Raw genomic sequence first — 24,774 nt, 5'->3', positions numbered from 1 at the left:
GGGTTTGCCCAATGCATATTTTTTTTTGTATTTTTTATAGGTTTTCTCTTTATTTTTTGTTTTCAACAATTTGACATTCTTATGGTATGATACAGATTCTTTGTATTTATCCTATTACAGTTTGTTTAGGATTTGGGGGATCTGTAGTTTGAGGTTTTTTACTAAATGTAAATAATTCTTTTACCATTACTTTCAAATACATTTTTCCTGTCCAGTTCTTTCTTTCCTCCCCTTCTGGGACTCAAGCACATGTATACTGTACCACTTAACAGACTCTCATAGGCTACTTAAATACTAATATTTTCCCCAATCTTTTTATCTCCAGATTGGTTAATTTTTACTGAATTATTTTCAAGTTCACTAATCCTTCTGTTTGCATTTTGCAAGTTGCTATTAAGCCCATCTGATACATTCCTTTATTGCTGATCTTGCATTTTAGAAGAAAATTTTTACTTCTAAATTTGTTTTTTTAATGTTTCTCTAATGAAATGTCATATATCATGGCCTATTATATTCAGATTTTCTTGTTTATTCTTTCACCTATTTATAATAGTTTCATTAAGGGTCCTACAGAGTCAAATACCTGTGTCTACATCTCTAGGTCTACTTTATTTGACTATATTTTATCTTGATTATGGGTCTCATATTTCTATTTATTTTCATGCTCATTTAAATTTTAATTTGTAGACATTGTCTATAAAGCAACAACAAAAGTGGAGTATAATTTTTGTTTTGTTTTGTTTTCTTTTAGTTATCTCCAAAGAGTGCATGCTCTTTGTGAGGGTGAGGGTGACTTTTCAGATTTTTCTTTCATTCATGTTGAATGAAATCATGGAGTCAAGCCATACTTTTTTGTTTTTAATTTGAATTCAATCTAATTAGTCTTTCTCAATAAATTATTTTTCCCCATTGGAGATTGGTTTGTGACATTTTTTTGCAAATTATTTTTTATTATTATTATTAGTTGTTCAAAACATTACAAAGCTCTTGACATATCATATTTCATACATTTGATTCCAGCAGATTATGAACTCCCATTTTTATCCCGTATACATATTGCAGATTCACATCAGTTTCACATCCACTTTTTTTACATACTGCCATACTAGTGTCTGTTGTATTCTGCTGCCCTTCCTATCCTCTACTATCCCCCCTCCCCTCCCCTCCCATCTTCTCTCTCTACCCCATCTACTATAATTCATTTCTCTCTCTTGATTTTTTCCCCTTTCCCCTCACTTCCTCTTATATGTAATTTTGTATAACAATGAGGGTCTCCTTCCTTTACCATGCAATTTTCCTTCTCTCTCTCTTTCCCTCCCGCCTCTCGACCCTGTTTAATGGTGATCCTCTTCTCATGCCCTTCCTCCCTATTCTGTTTTTAGTTGCTCTCCTTATATCAAAGATGACATTTGGCATTTGTTTTTTAGGGATTGGCTAGCTTCACTTAGGATAATTCCATCCATTTCCCTGCAAATTCCATGATTTTGTCACTTTTTAGTGCAGAGTAATACTCCATTGTGTATAAATGCCACATTTTTTTTTATCCAGTCATCTATTGAAGGGCATCTAGGTTGGTTCCATAGTCTAGCTATTGTGAATTGTGCTGCTATAAATGTCTGATTTCTTTTTTATTTCAACTGATACACAGTTGTGTTATAATTTCAGATTATTTTTGACTCATTTTTAGGTTTTGTCAGGGCCAAGCACTTTGAGGATATGCAAGAATATATATTGTATCTATTTTCCAACCTGCTCGCCACCATTCCTTTTTTGGCAATACTTGTGAGTAGTATTTCAGAAAGAGGATTTCTTTTCAAATCTGGAGTTTATTTGGGTTATTCAATGTTCTGTCACACATAACCCCAAATTTAGCAGTTTAATATTTGAAATGAAAATATTCAAATTGAAATAAAACTAAGATTTGAAAATAAAAGTGAACTTTTCACTATGGTCAAGGATTATGTGGATTAGGTTGAAGGTGAGTCAATGACAAAGAGCAGGAATTATCTGGAGGCAGCTCTGATCACATGCCTCCTGGCTGTTGTGACTGTTGACTAAGGATGACCCAGAACACCTGAATAAGCCCTCTCCTCACCATGGCGTGCAATCAGGTTGCAAAATTATGTATCCCAAGAGAACCAGGTAGAAGCGTTATCACCACTTTGACTTAGTCTCCAATTTAGCCTATCATTATTTGTGCCAGTGTCACAAACTTGACCAGATACAAGGGAATGATCTTGGACCCTACCACTCATTGGGAAGAAAGTCAGTGTCACAGTGGAGGAAAGTGAATATAGGATGGGAGACATCATTGAGGCCATTCTGGAAAACTCAGTCGACTATAGGCTTCTTCCAGATTCCAGTGAACTCCATGAGCCCACCTCCATGAACCCACACTGCTAATACCTGGCTGGTGTCTCCTTGTCTTCCTCTTTGGCAGGCCAACTCTCCATCTGCCTATATTAAGACCAGGCACCTAATACTGAGAAGAAAGATGCTAGGACCTTCTATTCACATCTTTGAAAGTTAGTTCATCTGGGTTTACTTTTGTTCACCACTCCTTGCTGACTTCATAGAAAATATGGGGCTGGGGATGTGGCTCAAGCGGTAGCTCGCCCGTCTGGCATACGTGCGACCCGGGGTTCGATCCTCAGCACCACATACCAACAAAGATGTTGTGTCCACCGAGAACTAAAAAATAAATATTAAAAATTCTCTCTCTCTCTCTCTCTCTCTCTCTCTCTCTCTCTCTCTCTCTCTCTCTCTTCTCACTCTCTCTAAAAAAAAAGAAAAGAAAATATGATTTTAATTTTTTGGGGGGATTTTCTTACTATTACCAAGTGTCCGTCATGTCCTTACTATATATCTTAACAGGAAGCAGAAATTTTTCCCTAATTTAATTTCAATGCTCTTATTTTTAATTTCTACTAGTTATATTTTAATTAATATTTCTCTTGTATTTTCTCACTTTCTTTTTAATGACACTATTGTAAACATGTTTATTTATAGTTTCCATCTGACTGTTTTACTACATTTATTCTATAAAATTCATAAGGTACTTTGTCTTGCTGCTATTTCTTAATTTCTTCCAATAAGCATGGTACTTTGTTTGTAATTTATAATTGCAGGTTAATTATCAATGTGGTTTTATATTTGTGGGAATCCTGTACAACCTGAATGAAAGTTATGCCCCCAACACAGAATGAATTTGTTTTGCTTTCCAAGAAACCTCAACCATGACTCTGCCCCTAAGCCACTTTTTTTGTTCATTTCTTGGCCTTGGGTTGCAAGACCCTGGGATTAATATAATTTCTAGATCCATAACTAGAAAGAAAATAGGGCCTTTTTCTAACCCAGATCATATCATTATTAACAAACTTTCTTTTTTTTTTAATTTTCAAATTTTATTTCTTTCTTTATTTTTTTTATTGTTGGTTGTTCAAAACATTACATAGTTCTTGATATATCATATTTCACATTTTGATTCAAGTGGGTTATAAACTCCCATTTTACCCCGTATACAGCTTGCAGAATCACATCAGTTACACTTCCATTGATTTACATATTGCCATACTAGTGTCTGTTGTATTCTGCTGCCTTTCCTATCCTCTACTATCCCCCCTCCCCTCCCCTCCCCTCTTCTCTCTCTACCCCCACTACTGTAATTCATTCCTCCCCCTTGTATTATTTTTCCCTTTCCCCTCACTTCCTCTTGTATGTAATTTTGTATAACCCTGAGGGTCTCCTTCCATTTCCATGCAATTTCCCTTCTCTCTCCCTTTCCCTCCCACCTCTCATCCTTGTTTAATGTTGGTCTTCTTCTCGTGCTCTTCTTCCCTAGTCTGTTCTTAGTTACTCTCCTTATATAAAAGAAGACATTTGGCATTTGTTTTTTAGGGCTTGGCTAGCTTCGCTTAGCATAATCTGCTCTAATGCCATCCATTTCCCTCCAAATTCTATGATTTTGTCATTTTTTAATGCAGAGTAATACTCCATTGTGTATAAATGCCACATTTTTTTTATCCATTCGTCTATTGAAGGGCATCTAGGTTGGTTCCACAGTCTTGCTATTGTGAATTGTGCTGCTATGAACATCGATGTAGCAGTGTCCCTGTAGCATGCTCTTTTTAGGTCTTTAGGGAATAGACCGAGAAGGGGAATAGCTGGGTCAAATGGTGGTTCCATTCCCAGCTTTCCAAGAAATCTCCATACTGCTTTCCAAATTGGCTGCACCAATTTGCAGTCCCACCAACAATGTACAAGTGTACCCTTTTCCCCACATCCTCACCAGCACTTATTGTTGTTTGACTTCATAATGGCTGCCAATCTTACTGGAGTGAGGTGGTATCTTAGGGTGGTTTTGATTTGCATTTATCTGACTGCTAGAGATGGTGAGCATTTTTCCATGTACTTGTTGATTGATTGTATGTCCTCCTCTGTGAAGTGTCTGTTCAAGTCCTTGGCCCATTTGTTGATTGGGTTATTTGTTATCTTGTTGTCTTATTTTTTGAGTTCTTTATATACTCTGGATATTAGGGCCTTCCTTTAACTAGCCAGCACCATGTTAGAGTCTTCTAATAAAGGGTTCTGTTTGCAGAGATACTACAGGCATGTGCTGAGAGCCATAGCCGAGTCCGAATGACGCTTGGCATTTTTGCCAGAACGGAGTGGTTGAGAGGTGACGCCAGCAAGCCATTGAGATGATAATGGTTATGTTAAGCTGTGTGTATTAGACCCCTGCTGTCCATCTTGGCCTGCTACTTTGGAGTTCTCGCGGGGATTCCCAGAGAGTTCCCATTGGTTGGGGAAGTGCCAGAGGAGGGATTTCCGGTTGGTGGTTCCTGGAGGAGCCCCATGGCTTTCAGGAGAGTTCCGGGGGAGCGCGTGTGGAGTGTGCTGGTGGAGTTCAGAAATAAAGTTTGTTCCTGCTTCAGTGGCTCGTGATTTGTGCCCAACCATACTGTAGCAGGCATGGAAGCAGTGACATTGTTTTTCCAATGTTTTAATTCCTGGTCTGATTCGCACAGTGGCCATAGCCCTTCTGCATCAGAGGCAAGTACTCCCTAACCCACTCGGGTGATTCAAAGAGTGCATCTTCTCCATTACCACAGTGGCAGCCAGCGTGTTTCTATGGCATCCATGTATCTTCCCAGAAAATGAGAAGAATCTTCCTCTAAATTTCTAAATTCCTTCCTTGTTTACTTTTCCTTATTTTCAGGAATGGTAGCTACTCCCGACAGTAGCCATATCTATTTGACCTTAGAGTTTTCTTCTCATATCATTCACCATTGACCTACTTAAGTAGGTTTCTGTTCAAATTTAGTGCAGTTTCTGAATGGGCATGAGAGATTTGGAACACGCTCCATCCAGTGGGGACACTCCATATCAATCATGTAACTGTTCCTACTAATCCCTCTCTTTGTGAAATGTCATTGTTGTGTGAGCAAAGAAGGAAACAAATCATTTTGTGTGCACTATATTCAGCAATATTGACCAACTAATGAAACTCAGCACACAGAAACTCAGTCAGAATGGTGATTGAGAGAGGAGTTAGGTAATTTCCCCATTGTACTTTAAGCACAGCATTTTGTGTCTATTTTCTTGAAAAAAAAATCATCCATATGGTCTATGTAGCTATTAAGTTATGCAAATGTAAAGTAAAAGATCTTCATGAAAAACAAAGGGAGTTGAGAGTAGTAATTTTAAGGAGTCAAAACGCTGATAATGTAAAGAGCTATTTGCACTATAGGTAGAGTTGGTCCTCTTGGACCTTTCTTTGAGAAATGTTTGGTAGGTTTTTTTTTTTTTTTAACACAGCTTATTCATTTAAGCTGTGATGTGTCTGAATGTCTTACTTACATTTATGAAAATATCTCTTATTCAAGCCATTCTTAAGTGCTAAGGAGCTGAAACTAATTTAGTTCACTTGAATTCCACTTTATAATGTAAGTAAATATGTACAAAGGAATTAGCCAATGCTGGGTCATTTTAAACCTGGGCTGCATTATTGGTCTTTCACATAGTATTATTTAAGATTAAATAAACAAGACTTTAGGATAATGATACCAGATTGTTGGGTTAAGATGAAGATTATTCCATTAAGTAACTAAGACTAAGCACTGATAATTGGTAAGGAGGCAAGGTGTCCTCTTTACTCCGGGGATATTCTTACTTTCAACCATCTGCAAAAGGGAAGATCATGGGACAAACAAGGCCTGAGATTTGAGGATTTTTTTCCTCTATCTAGGCCACATGTCTTAGAGCCTGAATTCAAGTAGTGGTGTGGAGTGTGCCTGGAGACAGTCCTGAGCAGCGGAAGTTTTTAAAATCTAGCATTTTTTCCCCATAGGATGCCAGGGATGTGGCTACAAAGGAAAGTATAAGTTGCTGATGAAATCCCTTCAGTGTGGATAATAATAATTCACATTTATATTTGTGGTAATATAATTATGGTAAAGTATATATAGTACATTATATGTATTATAGTACTTTTTACAAGCACTTGACAGATGCTTGATCATTTATCCTGAAAACAAAAGTAAGTTTTATTATTTTATTACTTCTATTTTAGAGTAATAATATCTAGCACTTTGTCAATTTTGGTAATCTGAACTATGTAGTGAATTAAAAGGATGAGTTTTTGTCTCTGTTTGGACTAGTGTGGTAATGGAGAGCACAGAATTCTTCCCCTTACAGAGACTACCTATCATATCAGACCAACCTGATAATAATAGTTGATCTCAAACTGAAGACATGGTTAACAGCTAATAGAGGATTCTGAGCAAACAAGAGAATCAAATTTGAAATCACATAATCCAGAAGATGGTTGGAAGTGCATCCGGATTGACTCCTTGAGTGTCTATGAGGGGGAAAAAAAAAACCCTTCCCTTGACATGATAAAATACTACAGAAGGGACTTTTGAAGGGGTTGGAGAAGTCCTGATACCAGGAAGCTGGGGTACATAAAACTCTCTCTAACAAAATGACTTTAAGGGGTCATCAATGCGGATAGTCTCTTACTGCTAAGATAGTCTCAAACTGATAAACTGAATATTCTCCTTGACCAATTATGATATAAACAAACTCTCAAGTTGTAATGAATTAAACACATAAAACTTGAAATACTCTTGACTATGATCTTTACTGGCTTTATACCTCTGCCCAAATTGAAGTGTTGGGGGAGTCTTACTGTCAGAACTGGTGTTCTTTTTTTTTTTTAATCACCCACTTCCAACACCTCTTCTCCTCTTACTGAAGCCCCAAAGAGGGTAAGATGCCTCTTCAGATGTAGATTAGAGACATAGCTGGTGAAACCTTACTTTAAGGAACTCTCACCTGCACAGATGCCTTCCAAGATCCTGTACCTAACTACAGTTTTACACTTAGAGATGTCCCCAGGTTTTATGAACTTCAAGTCCACAAAACCCAGATATACCTCTGTATATGGTCCTTGCTGAAAAGCCAGCGTGGGGGCTGGAATTCAATACATGAAGATATTGTAATGGCTTTCTTCCTTTCAGATTTTCTGGTCTGGAAAGCTAAGCTACCATACTTTCCTCAGAATTGCAGAAGAACTGGGTGTTCTTAATGTTACACTTTTAATCTATTGTATGACCTTGCACAAATTATTTAGTTCCTTTAGGAACTCTTTCTCATCTGTAAAACAAAACAAAGTACATCTACTTCACAAACATCCCTTAGGACTGTGGGGTTTCTTCCTGGCAATTTCGCTTAACCAATAGCAGATCATCACTAAACTGAATGTTTACAAAAGCTACATTACAATGAAGATAAAATTCTTAATATCAGATTGGTGAAAATTTGCATGATGATAAATTTCAAAAGCCTCTTATATTAGCATGATAATTTAATACATTTCTGAAACTAAAATATTAAGTCGTTCTCAATTTATTATCCACCCACACTGAAGTAAGATATCATCAGTTTCTAAATGTCTGCATTTGTTATCAAACTTTAATTGAACTGGTTATTCACTAATCTTTTCTTCTGATGAACCACATTAAAAGTTTACTAAATATTAATTGATCATTATAAAAACCGAGAAAACAAAAATTAGGAAAAAATCTCCCCAAATTCACAATCTTGAAATAACTCCTTTTGATATTATTTTTATCAGAGCATTATAATTATACACAGCATTTGGGTTCATTTTGACAAATCCATATATGAAAGAAATTTTATTTCAATTCCTATGCCCCCTTTCTTCCTCTCTTCCCTCTTCCTATTTTCCCTCCTCTACTAAACTTCCTTTCTTCTACATACATATAAAGGTGAAATTTCCTTTGATACCTTTATATGGATATAACATAATTTTGTTAACTTCATTCCATTATCTCTTTCTCTTCCTTCCTCCCTAACTCTCATTCTTCTTCTACTACACTGATCTTCCTCCTAATGCATTAATCTATTGACAGGCATTTGGGTTGACTCCATAATTTGGCTGTTGTGAATTGTGCTTCTATAAACACTGAGGTAGTTGTATTGCTTTGAATAAATACCAGGGAGTGGGATAGCTGAATCATATTGTGGGTCTATTCCTAGTTTTTTTGAGGAATCTCCACACTGCCTTCCCGAGTGGTTGTACTAATTTGCAGACCCACAAACAATGTAAAAAGGTTTCTTTTTTACCCATGTCCTCACCAGAATTTATTATTATTCGTGTTCTTGATAATTGTCATTCTGACTAGAAATGATATCTTAGTGCAGTTTTGATTTGCATTCTTCTTCATATTTTAATATTTACCAAGCCTTATTTTTCCTTAGGAATATATATAAGAAAGAAGTATGTGCTTTGATTTAAACATGATTTGTAATATATATATTATATATATATATATATTAAAAGTTAGGATAGGAAATTTTATATATTTAAAATATATATATAACTTTTCTCACATATTATTCAGAAAGCTTTTTCTATATTACTAGTTTTTCAAAAAACATTTATGAGACTACATAATAAAAACATAACGGCAAATTTCCCTATCCTTCTATGGTGAAGCTTTTAGTTTGTTTTGACTCTTGTGAAATGTTTCCAAATGATTTTTCAGAATGAGTTTCACTAAACTCTTGCAACTACTTAACATTTGTGAATTTTTTAAACTTGACAATCGAACAATGACTTCTCATTGTTTGGATTTACATTGTTTTGCTTAGTGGAATCCTTTGAAAATGTTTTAGTCATTTATATTGGTATTAAAGATCATATCCTTAGTAAGAAAGCTTATTTACTTTTTTAAAAAGATTAACTTTTATAAGGTTTTACAAGAATGCCTATAGGAAGAATGCTCTATTAAGTCTACAGCTGTGAACTTTTAATTCAATATTGTGCACGTGTATTAATGAGACTTGAACCCAGGATGTTGTACATGCTAGGCAAGGTTTCATTAAGTTGCCAAGGCTAGTCTGGAACTTGCAATCCTCTCCTCAGCCTGCTCTGCCACCACACCCAGGTACTTGAACTTTTAATTTTGCAGTAACTGTGGTGTTACATTCAGTTTTAAGAGATAATGACTTAATCTAGTTATCCTCAGAGTATTTTTAAAAAATATATAACAGTGTCACAACCAGGATATTGTTATATATATACAGGCTTTCATCACTACAAGGATCTACTCCCCACTCCTTGGGCACCAGAAATAGCCAGCACTCTGTCCTCCCATTTCTATCATTTTGTCATTTCTAGAACCGGACTATAAATAGAATTATACACTGTGAGCTTTTCAGATTGGCATTTTCATTCTGCATAATTTCCTGCAGATTCATTGAAGATATGTTCATTGATAATGTATTCCTTTTTATTAATTAGTATTTCAGAGATGTACCAGTTTCCTTAAATACTTATAAATTTTAACGACTATTTCATTAATATATTTACTTGATTCCAGAGACCAAGAAGGGCAAAGAGAACAGTCACTATTTAGGAAGTCATTCAGTCATTTCACCAACACTCATGGAGTGAGAGCAGACCACTAGGCGTACACTATCCTATGTATTTGATTACAAAGCTGAGTAAGTTCCAAATAAAATTAGTTAAGTGGTGCTAATACTGAAATCCAAGGTGGCCTAGATTTCAGGAATAAAGTAATTGAACAAATCAAATAATGTTTTATCATTAATAACAATTTTCTAAAATACAGCAATTTCACTAGGATTAATTAAAACATTAATTCATTGACATATCTCTTTAGTCAATAAAGCATCTCGCTCACTGGACTAAGCATTCACCAAGCCACATCTTGTGTATGATTTTAAGGCAACCTGCTGACAAAAACCTGATTTTTTTAATGTGGCATCTGAAACACAGTGCGATGGCTCACGCCTATAATCTCAACAAATGGAGAAGTTGAAGCAGGAGAATTACCAGTTCAAGGCTAGCTTCGTCAAATTAGCAAGAGTCTGTCCTAAAAAATAAAAATAAATAAAAAATTTAAAAAGGATGGGGTTGTAGCTCCATGTTTGTTTGAACACCTGGGTTCAAACAAACAAAAACAAACACCATGTATTTGAACAGGGATGCCACAGATCAGGAAGCTTTCCCTACACTCCTCTCCAACAATTCTGGGCAGATCATTGGCAAGGTTGGTGACCCTGAAAGACCGTAGCACTCTTGCAGATTTCCTCTGGATCCCAACTTCCCCACCTGGCCAGTAGTGCACCATTAATAAATTCCTTTAGTACACTGACAGCGGGTATGGAAATTGTGATGAGATCCAGAAAAAGAAATCATTGGTGCGTGCTCAGCATAATTTCAATCCATTTCTATTCCCAACGATGGTTGTATATTAACAAAAACCAAGCATATGCTGCAGAGAAATGCCTTTCACATTCATTGCTTTCCGGCCTGGGGCTCTAGGGAGACGCTCCCAGGGCTTTAGTACAAAGTTCGAAGGCTGAACCTTAATGATACGATACTCAGCGCGCTCGGGGCCCCGAGCCCAGAAACTGCAAGAAGAGAAGGAAACTTTCTAGTCCGGTCAAGGTCCGACAAATACAACACCTACACCCAGCAATCGAGCCGGGTCAGAGGCTGAGGCTGAGGCTGGCGGAAGTGAGGCAAGGACCGGACGCCGGAGGAGGCGGGGCTGCCGAAGAAGGGAGCCCAATCGGGGCCCAGGAGCGGCCGGGGGTGTGGCAGCCTCGGCTTCCGAGCTCGGGCCTGGCTCGCGGGAAGGCGGGGCCTGCGCGCACGACTCCCAGGGACTGGCCTACTGCGGCGGCCGGAGGCGGTCACTCGTCTTGGGCTGGGGGCTGAGGCGAGAAGGCCATGCTGCTGGCCAGGCAGTCGAAACCCCGCAGCCCCGCGCTCCTCTCTCGCGCGGCCACGGCTTGGGGGCCTCTGGACTAACCGCTGCCTTTGTTCTGAGCGCCTTGTCCCTCCCGTTGCCCCAGCCCCTCACGCTGCCGCGCTCCGGCCGGCCCGCCCTAGCTCCCTGAACCCACCTTCGGCTCGTGCCGCGCGGATGCGGCTGCCGGGCCTGGGTTTGGGCTTTGAGCGGGAGGAGGTGGAGGAGCAGCGGCGGCACCTGGGCGGCATGCGATGGGGAACTGCTGCTGGACGCAGTGCTTCGGGCTGCTCCGCAAGGAAGCGGGGCGGCTGCAGCGTGTAGGAGGCGGCGGAGGGTAAGCCCGCTAGGGGACTGGCCCAGCCCGAGAGACACCTCTCCAGCTTCTGGCGGGGAACCCTCTCAGTGTTGCCCATCTGTTAGGAGGGTCCGAGAGCCTTGCTATCCTTACAGCTTAACAGGCGTCGAGTGGGATGGTGGTCGTGGAGGCCCTGCTAGGGGGCGGTCTCTGGGCCTCCTCGCGAAAGAGGTTGAGGAGGGGGCGGGGTGTGGCTCTTGCCACCCCCAGCAAGACTCCTTGTCACGCGGGAAGCAGTCACGGGAGGCATCATCTCCAGGAAGCTGGTGCACTCTCACGCTGATGGACCGGCTCTACAGCTACCTGGACACACCCTACATTGAGTTTGGGTTTAATTCCAAAGTCGGTATCGCTGTATTTGATCTCCTCTTTAGTCCTGACAGAGGAGATGAGAATTTGGCTCCAAAGTTAATGCCTCTGATGGATTTTAAGTGGAAGTCATCTGGATGCAGAAATAAAATAAGATTCCAGGCACTGGTGAACTTTTTGACAGAAGGAGTTGCTAAATTGCTGAGTTTCATTGGGGATTCAGATTTTTGGTACTGATGACAAGAGAGACAGTATGTCATTTTTTTCACATTATTTTATTTTGAAATTTGGAGAGGAATGCCATGCAGTGACTGCTACCCACACACACACACATTAGGTAAATCCAAGTGTTTCTGAACCTCACTCTTTGAGTGAAACTGCGGATATGCTAAGGTTCTTCTATCCACACCATAGAGTAAAAATTTTTATATTCCATTTTTGTGTTTTATTTAATAGAGTGTTGAGAAAATTGGGGCAAATCCCTTTGGAGTTGACTTTGTTGTTAATAACTATCTCTCAGGAATCCAAACCCACAATTGGAAAATCTGAACCAAGCCACTTTATGTAAGGAATAAACTATTTTGCACTTTTTGAAACATTGCTGAGTTTTCAGCATCTGCCCCACTTAGCCAATAGTATTAAGTAATAAGATGTTCAGCATAAATATGCAGAAATCAGATGATTATAATTTGAGCCATTGGGTAATGAAGGTCTCATAAAATATAATATGATTCACTTATCAACCAGACATTGTATCATCTCACTGATACAGAGTAGTTTAAGGTTTTATTCTGAATGTCCCTGGAATGGAAGTTATAAGGATTTACAGATTTTTCTGCCTGATTTAGTCTTTTGGTTTCCCTGAATTATTACTATCACTGTTAAGGGGAGCATGATTGCTGTTTTATCTTGTCATCCACAATCTTCTAATTTACCTCTAACTTTTGTGTGTGTGTGTGCACCCATAGAATTATGTTGTTTAAATAGGCTTCCCTAAGGACTACATGCACACAATAGTAGGATATTTGCCTTTTTTATTGTTTGTCTTTGTGTTGAGGAAGTTAAATTCTAACCTTTAGAAAGGAGGGAGGGTCTTAATTCTGAATGGGTAGGCAAAAATTACTGTTTACCTTTGGACTACATTATATAGATTTTGTAGAATTTTTGTTTTATCACAGAGATTTTACAAACTAATTATGTATTAAAAGTGTAGATTCTGGTCCCTGAGCACATGAGCTGGAGGAAATCAGTGAATCAGTGTGTTAAATGTCCATGTTTAAATGTCATTGAAACATGAGGTTTTTTTTTTATCTGGGAGTTGTAGATGCTGTCATCTGAAACCATACAGTCAATATTGATCCTATTTCTTTTAATCCAAAAACACAAGTTTTGACAGTTTCCTTACTTGAATCCTTTGATGATTTACTGTTTAATATTAATCTTAACACTTTTCTAGCAGCTTTTTGTAAACATTTAGACAGGTAGATATAATTATTTACACAATAAGGTTAAACTTTATCTCTCGATTTGGTTGCTATTTTTACCCACCTAGTAAGTTTTGATTTTCCTTAAGGCATAGTTGACAAAAGCTTGATTTGGTTTTATATGTCATGGTAGTGACCACAGGTAGAAAAATAGGGCTTACTGGGTTTTCTTAGGCTGATTCAAACTGGACTTCACAGGAGTGCTTTATGATGCAAAGCCTGGTGTCTTACTCTTGCAGATTTCCCAGGAGTACTCAAAATCAGATCACTCTTATCCAGTCTCAAAACCAGAGTTAACCAAAAATACTACAGAATTCTAGAATTTTATATTCTAGAATATCTGTTGACTAGTCAAAATATTAGTATCAGTGTTGAAGTATATATTAAATCTTACTGCTAATAAAGTTATTTGGTGATAAAATAGGGTTTTAAAAAATATCTTTTAAGAAATAAAATTTAGACATAGTGAGTTATCCTTCACTGAAATTTAGCCTGCCAACACATTCTAGAGAGCTCCACCTGCTGGTTAGTTGTTCTGTTTCTTTGGGCAGTATTAGAAAACTTTCATGGAGACTTTGTGTCCCTTTCTTAGTTTTATTTTTTCTCAGAGACCCCAGTTATGTTTTATTGTATTGTATTTTAATTCCCATCTTTACTTTGCTTTATAATTGCACACAGTGGTTCCAGTTCTTATGTTCTATAGTTTAAGGGTACGATTATGTTTTTTATCCTCCTCAATATTTAACAGTTGTTCGCCCTTTTGGCTCCAAGTAGCAGAGTTACCTTAGGCAATAGTTTCCATGATTTCATGGTTTTCCTTTCTCAGTAAAAATAACATTAATAATATTTTACTCATTACTTGTATGCACCAGGCACTGTTCTAAGTACTTTATATTTCCTCATTCATTCCTCATCACGCTCCTATGAAGAAATAAGTACTATCACATATTGAGTATCCCATAGCCAAAATGCTTGAAACAAGAATTTCAGATTTTAGATTTTGGTAGATTTTAGGATATTTGCATACACATAATGATATAATTTAGGGATGGGATCCAATTGGAAATACAAAACTTATTTATGTTTCATTTATACCTTGTACAGATAGCCTGAAGGTAATTTTTATAGTATTTTTAGTGCATCTGCATTTTGACTGCTGCCTATCATGTGAAGTCAGGTGTGGAATTTCCCACTTATGACATTGTGTCAGAGCTCAGAAAGTTTCTGATTTGGGATCCTTTCATGAAATATTTAGGATTTGGGGATTAATTATTTCAACCTGTACAAGTATTATAGGTTAAAAACTGAAGCTTAGAAAGTTTAACTTGTCTAATAAGATAGAAGAATGGGATTGCAGCCCTCTGAATTCAGATCCCTTTTCCTTTCTAAGGAATATCTCATGACTCTTTATTCTGTATATAATCATTTGGTTGTTATCTCTCCACATACTATCTTGTACTTTGTTACTGGAAGATCATTGAACATATCTCAACAACCTGACTTTATTCTGTGTGACGAGCTATTGAAATTGTGCTCTTGACCTCTGTAGCATCACTTTTTTTATCTTTTTTTTCCTTCTGATCCTCTCCTAGCTATTCTTACTGTATCTACTTATTAATAATATGGAGTTTTCCTGTATTTTCCCTTTATTGATTCCCTTCACCTGTGTGCTAACATTTCCCAGAAGAAATTTCATCCATTTCTACAATTTTGAACAGCTACCACTTCCAAATCTCACCTGCATTCACCTATTTTCAGTTGCCTACTGAAGAGATACTACTGCAGATATTCTGTTCAATCTCTGCAGAACCTGTTTCCTTCCACTGCGCTTGTGCCTTAAACATTGCCTCTCCTTTTGCCTAGTTAGTAGCTTCCAGGCTGCTTTCCTTATAGTATCTCTCTGCCCATCTTCCTTTTCTGTCACTGGAGTTAGGTTTCCTAAAACCCATATTGGATCGTGCCAGTCCATTATTTATAACTGCTTTCTGCTTTCTGTTTCCTACAGTTAAAATTTCTCAGTTTTTTTTTCATCCTGTGACAGCCATGACGAATTGCATAGTATTCAAATATGCAACATAATGTCTGTTGGTGTACTCAGGATGATGGCAGTTGTGCATTAGGGTATCTATAATCTTTGTCTTCTCGTTTAGAAAAATCATGTCAGTACAAATCAGTGAGAAACAAAAGAATAACATTGAAGCTATTCTAATTCCAAAAAATTAGCTCCTTCAGAAATCTTAGTATTTTAACTTTTTTGATTAATTATTATCCTTGAATTGAGTAATATCAAGTTTAAACTTCTGAAGAGGTAACTTAACCTTACCCTGTTTTGCTAGCCTTATTCTTTGCTGTTCGCTCACTTGCCATATCCTCAGTCTCCTCTGTACCAGATGAACTGTGAGTGTTCCTGTTCTCTTAAAATACAGTGTTCTCTCACCCTGTGCTTTTATATGTGATATTTCTTCCTTCCTCACTTCCTGGTTTGGGTGCACATTTACTTGTCTTTAAATATTACTTTTCCTATAAAATTTGCTCCAGCCCCACAAGATAACATTTTCTCCCTGAGGAAATAATGTTTTCTTCAGGTTCTACATCAGGGGTTGGTAAACTTTTCCTGTAAATGGTTAGATAATATGTATTTTAGGCTTGGCAGATTGTACAGTCTCTGTTGTAATTTCTCAGCTTTGCTGTTTTAGTGCAAGAACAGCTGTAGAAATGGGTAGTGACAATAGTCCAATAAAACCTTATCAACAGAAAAAGATAGTAGACTTGGTCATGGACCATAGTTTACCAACTTCTGGTAGGTAGCATGATATTGGCCGAGAGTCCTTACATTCCAATACTGTATTTTTATCTTTATCTCTTCTCATTCTCAGTATCAAATGTTTGTTGAATGAATAGCATTATCTATGAACTTATAGGATCTACAAAACAGAGATTTCTTCTGTCCTTCAGTTTCTTTTTTGGATCTCAAGATAATTCCCTAACTTTGGCAAAAACGCCCCCATATACTCATGCCTCTTTATGTTGACTCTTTAGGATACCATTTAGAGTCACAATGAAAAATTTAAAAATATTTTAGCATAATGTATGTCACTGAAGTACAGTAATTGATAATGTTAGTTGTAAGAGATTCATGTTAGTGTTTTGCATGTTTACTAGCTTTGAAAAATACGAAAGTGTAAGACATTTCTGTTGACATCTTAGAAGTTGGGAAAGAAAGCAGTAGTGAATTTAAATGGATATGAATATCTTGTACATTCAGTGTTATAGCTTAAAGATTCCCTAGGGCTCTGTTCTGAACCTTACTATATTCTTCCTTAATGTATTTTTCTCTTTAATGTGACTTTTGGGTAATGGTATGAAAACATATGACTTTACCTCTACCCATATACTAATGAGCTCAGTCATTTCATGCTGAGTTCTGAAATATATAGTTGCCTCCTGAAGATTTCCACTTGGATATCAAATATAACTTTTAAAATTCATTTTACAAAGCCGAACTATCTTTATTTCCTTCTCATAACCCTTTTCTCTTTGTAAGCCCTAACATTATGACTTTGTTTCCTCTCCTGAGTGGTAAACATTCTGTGAGCCTGACAATCATATTAAACTCCTCTCTTTCATTCACCCTCCAAACCCAGGGTACAAAGTCCTACAGATAATTCCTTCTGAATGTTGCCTACATCTTTCCATCCTCTGCCTCAGTAAAGACCTTGTTGTCTTCCGTATTGTAGTTCTGCACTCATGGTGGTACCTTTTGAGCTTGTATCTTTCTACTCCAAAAAACATAGAGAAGGAACCATTAGAACTTAGTTAGATCCGAAGTCTCGTGCCAGGTGTTTTCTTATCTGCTACGTCTTCCATTTAACAGCTTAAGATTTGTCTTGTCTTGTCTTCATGTTTCCGTTTTCTTCTCACTTAGTCTTCAAGGTAATCTAATGTTCCCCTTTCCTGCTACCTCTTTCCTTGAATCTCTGTCCCCTGCATATGTTCATTTTCTTCTCAGTCATTACATATTGGAGTCCTTCAAAATGTATTAGACTCTTCTCACTGTCTGTACTCCTCAGGGTATAGCGTGCATATAGCTGCTAACCTAGAAGTTGTCTTTGATGCTACTCCGCATCATCCCACACTTTCAATCTATCTTCAGGACGGGGTGTTTTTCTGTACTTTCTAAATAGCTTTTTAATCCACCCACTTCTCTTTCTGCTGCCATCTTAATCCAAGCTGTCATCTTGTGTTGCCTGGATTTCTAATAGCACCCTTCCTCCTTCACCATTCTCTGGCTCTACTTTATTTTCCTTCATAGGATTTGCCATTCTATGACTTTGTAGACTAAGTACTTATTTGCTCTTGTTCGTTGCTCCCTGTAATAAGAGTATAAATTGCCTGAGGTCAGGGACTTTGTTTATTCCCATATCTGCAGTACTCCAGCAGTGCTTGCCATATAATAGGTCCTTAATAAATATTTATTAACTGAGGGAATAAACTACCAAGTGAATCTACCCACATCTATTCCTGACTTTTTTCCTGCATCCTGGAGATTATGAGATCTTAAATGTAAATCTGTGACACAAGCACAGCACAAAATTATTTTTAAGGCTGTCTAAAGACCGAAATCTTTAGAATCTTTAATGTTAACATCCAAGACTCTACATTGTCTATTCCTTGCCTACTTTTGTTGTTGGTGTTGTTATTATTATTATCTGTGTCACACTCTGCCTTGAATCTATTTTTATTTAAGTAACTTCTACTCACTCTTCTCTTAGATGCTAGTTTAAGAATTATTCCCCACAGAAGTCTTTCCATTCCCAGCCCCTTAGGTGATAAGAGTTCACATTATCATGGAATGATGTTTTCTTCTGAGTATTTCCTCAGGTTATGATTATCCTTCAAATGATAAGATTATTTAGTTAATGTCTATCTTCTGCTCTCAAAGTAAAGGAAGGAGTTAATGCTGGGTTTTGCTTACCCTTAAACACTCACCTCCTACTTAAGTGCCTCATTGGTAGTCCATTTTCAGTAAAAAGTTGTTGACTGAATTAGTGAATACAGTTTTTTTTTAAAGTGATGTTCTTTTCACTCCCCCTTGCTTTTAGTCTTTTCTCTATGATCCCCTTTTTCCCTTTCTTGGGACCTATCTAAATTCCTCTTCTTCAATGTGATTTTTTTTTGTATCCTTAATCTAAACATTTCCCTCTCAAAGCAAAACAGTTATTAATATATCTGCATGACTACCCTGTTCGACTATAAGCATCTTGGGCACATGGATCAATTTTTATTCATTTTTATATTTTAAATTCATAGTTATGCCTGTCATTCAGTAACCCAGTGAAAAATAGGAATAAGATTTAAAAATTCAGTATCATAGATGCATAAATAACAACAGTTTTCAAAAGAAGAAAGTGGTGAGTAATATCAGGTGCTGCACATAGACTGCAGAAGGTGAATGAGAAATAAAAGACCTTTAAGGTCCTTTCTAGTTACTAAATTCCTCTAAATCAGGCTCTTAAAAGGCAATGACTAATTTTTTTAAGCCCATTTTCTGTCTTTAATATGTTCAGAGAGAAGATTTGCTTCCTCTCTTTCAAGGCATAACATTGATTTTCTGAGTATCTGTTCTTCCTGAATTTGTCTTCATTTGGAGGAGCTTATTAAGCAGTAAGTATTGTTACTTTACTCTTACTACATATGTTAGGGTTTTCCAAAAACCAGAACCAATAGGAGATACTTATATATCTGCCAATAGCTGTACCTTTATATGGATATAAAATGAGATTTATTATGAGGAATTGGCTTATACTGTTGTGGAGGTTAAGTCCCATTGTCTTCCCTTTGCAGACTGAAGACTCTGGAAAGCCAGTGGTCTAAGTCCCAGTTCATGGGCAGCAGAAGACCAAGGAAGATCTTAGCTCAAGCAGTGCAGGAGAGAGAATTCAACCATCCCCCACCTTTTTTGTTCTATTCAGGCCCTCAGCAGATTGGCTAATGCCTACCCAAATTAGAAAGGACCTTTTCCTTTACTAGGTCCACCAATTCAAATGATAATCTGTTCCTCAACACCCTTGCAAATACATACAGAAATAATATTTTAAACAGATACCTGGGTATCTGGTAGTCTAGTCAGGTTAATGAAAGTAACCATGACACCACCTGTGTTGATGCTGTTCCTGCCTGGAAAACTCTATTGATCTTATCTCTTTAGATTTGATTGGTTAAACCTCCACTGAAATATTTAATAATAATTGAAAAATAATGTGTCCATCATTATCTTTCTCATAGTTTTTGCCAGGCATCTGATTTATAACCTTTCCAGTCTTTTGTTCAGGGGGGGAAAAAAGGAGTCATGGGAAGCTTTTAATTTTTAATAAACTTTGGAACCATTTACCCTGATTCTTCATCATTTATTTATACTGTCAAATAGAAGATATAGGAAAAGACTTTCTTCCTGTATTTTAACAGATGCAGTATAGAAGAATATGAAGAGAAGGAACAATAGCAATGTAGAATTTTTGAGAAATTTTTAGCTTTACATTAAAAAAGTATTTACCTGCTATGCAAAATAACATGAGAAGCATAAAAAACTATACTTTCAATCTGTTCTCAACAAGACAGATTTTAACCTTAAAAAAAGATTATCTTGGTATCTACCTTGATAACATCGATAAGTAAATATGTTTATAAGAATCTCCACTTCTGTACCATATTATTTTCAAGCTCTTCCAATTTTTTTTATATGCCACCATTGATTAGAGGATAGGCCCCAGGAACCAACCATTACCTCTCTTTTCAACTTCTCTAAAGTCCTTGACATGTTTTAAATACATTTTCACATCTCAGTAGTAGCAAAATGGATATAAAGAAACCTGTTTCATTTCATTTAGAGACAGCTCTTGGGGTGATAAGGATTATATATAAATGAATGTCTATGGATGATTTTGGAGAGTTCCTGACTATTAATAAAAGGAAAATGCACTTTTATTTTTCTTAAGTCATTTTTGGGAGCCTTTTAGTTTCAGTTGCTGACCTTTCACCCCAGTTGACAACTGAGTATGTATACTCTAGAATAGAATGGTTGGTTGTTGCCCACATCATTTCTCACCTTCCCCTACCCTCCAGGGCATGTGACTAAATTCCTGAAAGTTAAATGTAACTAACTATACAATGTGACATTACCATTTTCTTCACAGCTGGCTCTTGTGATATGGCTATATTTCTAGAGGACTCTCTAGCATCTCACATCACTTTATATACCTTGTCCTTTCACTTCTGGAAGTGGTATGTCTTGGATTTACCAAATTTATTTTTCTCTTGTTCTTCCACCCTAGACTTCTGCTTTCATATTATATTTCTGTTGAAATTCTGCCAATGCTTCCCATCATCTCTTGATTTCCATTCCATCCGCAAAAACCTCATGATTTTTATCTTCTCATTTTTTTAATCTATCCACTTTTCTCACACCACTCTAATCCAAGCTGTCATCATTACTTACCTAGCCTCAAATTTGATTGCATACATTATTCATGCATTCACTCTATGCATTTATGCCCACTTATTTATCTAGGACTCTTGTGGTTCTTGGCACTTGCCAGAGCAACTAATTACTAAGGCTGGTTTATTCTCCTAAGTTGAAAGAAAGAATTGTATTCCTATTTTTCTATAATTACTTCAAATACAATAAACATTGGTTTTATTTGCTCTATAGGATTATCTTTGATCAAGGATAGTGATTCTTACCTAGAGTGTTCATTCACAATTCCCATTTTCATGTGTATAGTTTCAGTTCATTTACTTATTTCTCTTCCTGTGTAGTGTTTCCTAACATGAGTAAACCATAATTAGTTTATCCATTCTCCTGTTGATGGGCATTTCTGTTATTTTCAGGGTTGGTTTTGTTTGTTTGTTGCTATTACTGCTTCAGTTAACATTCAGGTATATTTGTACTAGATTCCTTAGGTATATATAACTACAAGTGGAATTTCAGGGTCATAGCTTATACACATTCAAATGTACTAGAAAATGCCCCAAACTTTTTCAAATTATACCAATTTATATTTTCACCAACAATGGATTTCCGTCATTTCCCTAACATTTGATATTATCAGAGACTTCTTTTCCCCAACATATTAATGTGAAATGCTGGCTCATATTTCCATTAAAACTTTATTGTATTCCTATATACCAGCAACAAATAAATAATGCATATTTTTAAATTATCTTCTATGATAACAAGGAAACTAGGAATAAATTAGTGATTGACTAGAACAATTTTTTTTAAATCCTACTAAATAAATGGAGGGAATACTGTGTTCATGGTTAGAAAGACTCCCCATGCTTAAGATATTCTTTATCAATTGACCAGAAGTTCAGTGCAACTCCAGTGAAAATCATAACAAACTGATTCCACAGATTTTGAAGAACGTTGAATTGTCCTATCAGTTAACAAGTTCTAATAATTAAAACCCTGTATTATTGGCACAAATATAAACACATAGGTGAGCATAATAGAATATAGCACCTGAGCTCTGTGTCAACCTGAGGGTGAATCTCAATAATATTCATTTTTAACAAGGTGATTATTTCTTACCCAACTGTGTGAATGACTTCTTTATTTAACTAGAATTGTTAGGACTAAAAAATCTATTAGTTGAGATATTTTTATATATTGTATGTAGTTCAGGGACTCATACTTTTTTGTCCCTCTTTTTCTACCTGAACTGCTAAAGGTATCACTAATAATAACTTAACTATTGAGTTTTGCCCAAGAGTTGGGGCTGCCTCCTTAGTTTTACTATTGTCATTTTCTTGTTATTTCCTGCAATACTTAAAACATTCACATCTCCAAGAATATCTGGTGTAATGAACTTGGGAGTTTGTAAAAGGCATTGTTGTGTTATCATAGTAAATGAATAAAGATTCAGTAACTTTAGTCAAATGTTACAAATATGAATCCAGAGAATAGGGGGTTTTAGCTTTCCATTTTTATTTTTAAATAATGTTTACATAATAGAAGAATCTTAAACTGCTCTGTGCTAATAATTTTTTTAAGTAAATTTAGGGAGCTTTGTACAGTATGACCCACTTATATGCTAACAATAGTTCTAAGAAAGTAGGATGGCTATTCTCCTTTATTTTTAGATCCTAATCAGTTATGATTGAAAATATTAAACCAGATTTTCTTTTGCTAATATTTTGTGAAAAACTCTTTACAAATAATAGTCATTTTATGATTAATAAAAAAATCATAAATGTTTTGTATATAATACAAAATGATTTTCTTTTAGAGTAGGCTAAGCATATGCTATGACCAGTCTTACATATAAAATGAGCATACTTTTAGATTCTAAACTGTATTGGAACATGCACAGCATGGTTTTCAGCTGCTGAAGTGTGATTGATTAAACTTGGGGAGAGGATTAATTGAAGAAGATCTAAAAGTTATTTTTCTGTATTTGACTATAGAATATATTAAAAAGAGCTTAGAGTTATTGGAGTTAGATATTTTACATTTTTTTGTACTCAGTCTTCAAAATCAGTGTGTTTTTGAAATGTATATAAAATACAAAAAAAAATTACAAAAAAAACCCTTTAGTTTCTGCCCCTTTTTAAGGGCCTTTGTAAGGACTCAGTAATGTAAATCTCTCTTTGCTCTCCATTATACTAATAGCTTGTTAATTTGATTTTTATAGCATCATATGTAGCTGAAAACATGAGGTCAATAAAGTACTGATTTTTTTTCTTTAAATTGAATAAAGGAAAATGTTCTTGTTATTTCTGTGAACTAACAATAATCAGGAGTCAAGTTTTTGCAATAGATATTGTACTTTTACTCATTTTGTTTCCAATTTTTCCAAAACTCACCTTTCATTGAAGACCTGGGAGAACTGAATAAGAAAAGTCCTGTGACCCACTCTGCCCCAACACACCCAATAGCCAGTTTTGCAGTCCCATTTAAGCTGTTCTTCTATTTCCTCTTCATAATGAATTTTTAAAGGAAGATGAACTTCTATTTTCATTTAAGTCTTAAAACCTAGGAGTCTTAAACCTTTTTCTTTAAGGTAACTTAGAATGCCAAAGTTATGGATTCATTAGGTATTGTTTAGTTTTAATTTTTGCTTATTGTTCTACTTTTCCATAGTGATTAGCAGTAAAATCCATAAAAATAGTAAGCATTATGTATTTATTGGTGATAATATGAAGTATATGTATGGGAGAAAAGTGCTGACATTGCCATCTTTGCAGTCAACATTCCTTGGGATAGGAAAAGGAAAAAAAAGATGAATTTCCTGTGTTTGATGTTATTTATTTATTAATTGGCATGTTGCTGGAATTGAACCCAGTATCTTGCACATGCTAGACAAGTGTTATACCACTGAAATTCACCCCGAGCCAGGTTTCCTGGGTTGAAGCAAGGAGGAAAAAAAAGTGCTTTTATTGATCTGGAATTGAGAAGTAACACCAGGGTTAATTATAGGAAAGTATTATTAAGGAGTTTTGGGACTGATATTTATGTTAATTTATAGGTTTGAAATTTATTGTTAGAGAACTGTTACCCAAACTCTAACTTTGTTATTGTTAGAGAACTGTTACCCAAACTCTAACTTTGTAACAATGTTAGGCTCTAGGTATCCAAAATTACCTCCTTTTCTAGCCTTTCTCAACTCTGTAAATGATAACTTCACTCTTTGAAGTGTTTAGTCCAAACATTTAGGAGACATCCTTGTTTCTTCCTTTTTACAAACACTCCTATCTAATACATTAGCAGATTCTATCAGCCTTGTTTTCAAAATTACTTATTACTGCCACTATTATTACTGTGATCCAATCCACCATCATTTCTCTGCTGTACTGCTAACAGCTTTCTTGTGGGTCTCTTAAAACTTGTCAGATCATCTGTTCAAGATCCTCCAGTGATATTCTTAATAGAGTTAATAAATTACCAAAGAATAACAGAATTATAAAATCATGGGTTTTTTCTCCATAATGATACAATGGAGCTGAGTAATGATTATCAATGGATGCCATAAAACTATTTGGTACAAAGTTGATATGGATCTTTGTGATGGATGCTGACAGTACTTGAAACTACACATCAATCTTAACATCAATAGAAGTGGGATAAAGTTCCTGGTCTGATCCAGTAGTAAGAACTGCATATGAAAAATTCTTGCCTGTAAAAATTGAACTCAATATAGAAGACTTTTAAATCAAATTATCAATTTTCAAGAAATATCAGGAATAGAGAAAAAAGTTAAACAACACCAAGAAGGAAAATATCAGCCAAAACCAGAAAATGAAAAATTACACAAAACAA

At 36.2% G+C, this 24,774-nt stretch overlaps 1 protein-coding gene across 2 annotated transcripts in view; it reads left to right on the top strand.

The window, feature by feature from the left end:
- The first annotated feature begins 11,161 nt into the window (after positions 1-11,161).
- Ap1ar (adaptor related protein complex 1 associated regulatory protein) overlaps positions 11,162-24,774 on the top strand; it is a 36,745-nt gene continuing 23,132 nt past the window's right edge. The window contains exon 1 of one of the 2 annotated variants that reach the window (XM_005330103.5): positions 11,162-11,643. In XM_005330103.5, coding sequence (XP_005330160.1) covers positions 11,561-11,643 — 83 coding nt within the window. In that variant the 5' untranslated portion in view covers positions 11,162-11,560. The remainder of the gene's footprint in view (positions 11,644-24,774) is intronic. The other variant, XM_005330102.4, reaches the window with a different exon arrangement.

This window comes from Ictidomys tridecemlineatus, chromosome 9, assembly GCF_052094955.1.
Source record: "Ictidomys tridecemlineatus isolate mIctTri1 chromosome 9, mIctTri1.hap1, whole genome shotgun sequence".
Taxonomy (NCBI): domain Eukaryota; kingdom Metazoa; phylum Chordata; class Mammalia; order Rodentia; family Sciuridae; genus Ictidomys; species Ictidomys tridecemlineatus.
This window is presented reverse-complemented; position numbering and strand designations above follow the sequence as displayed.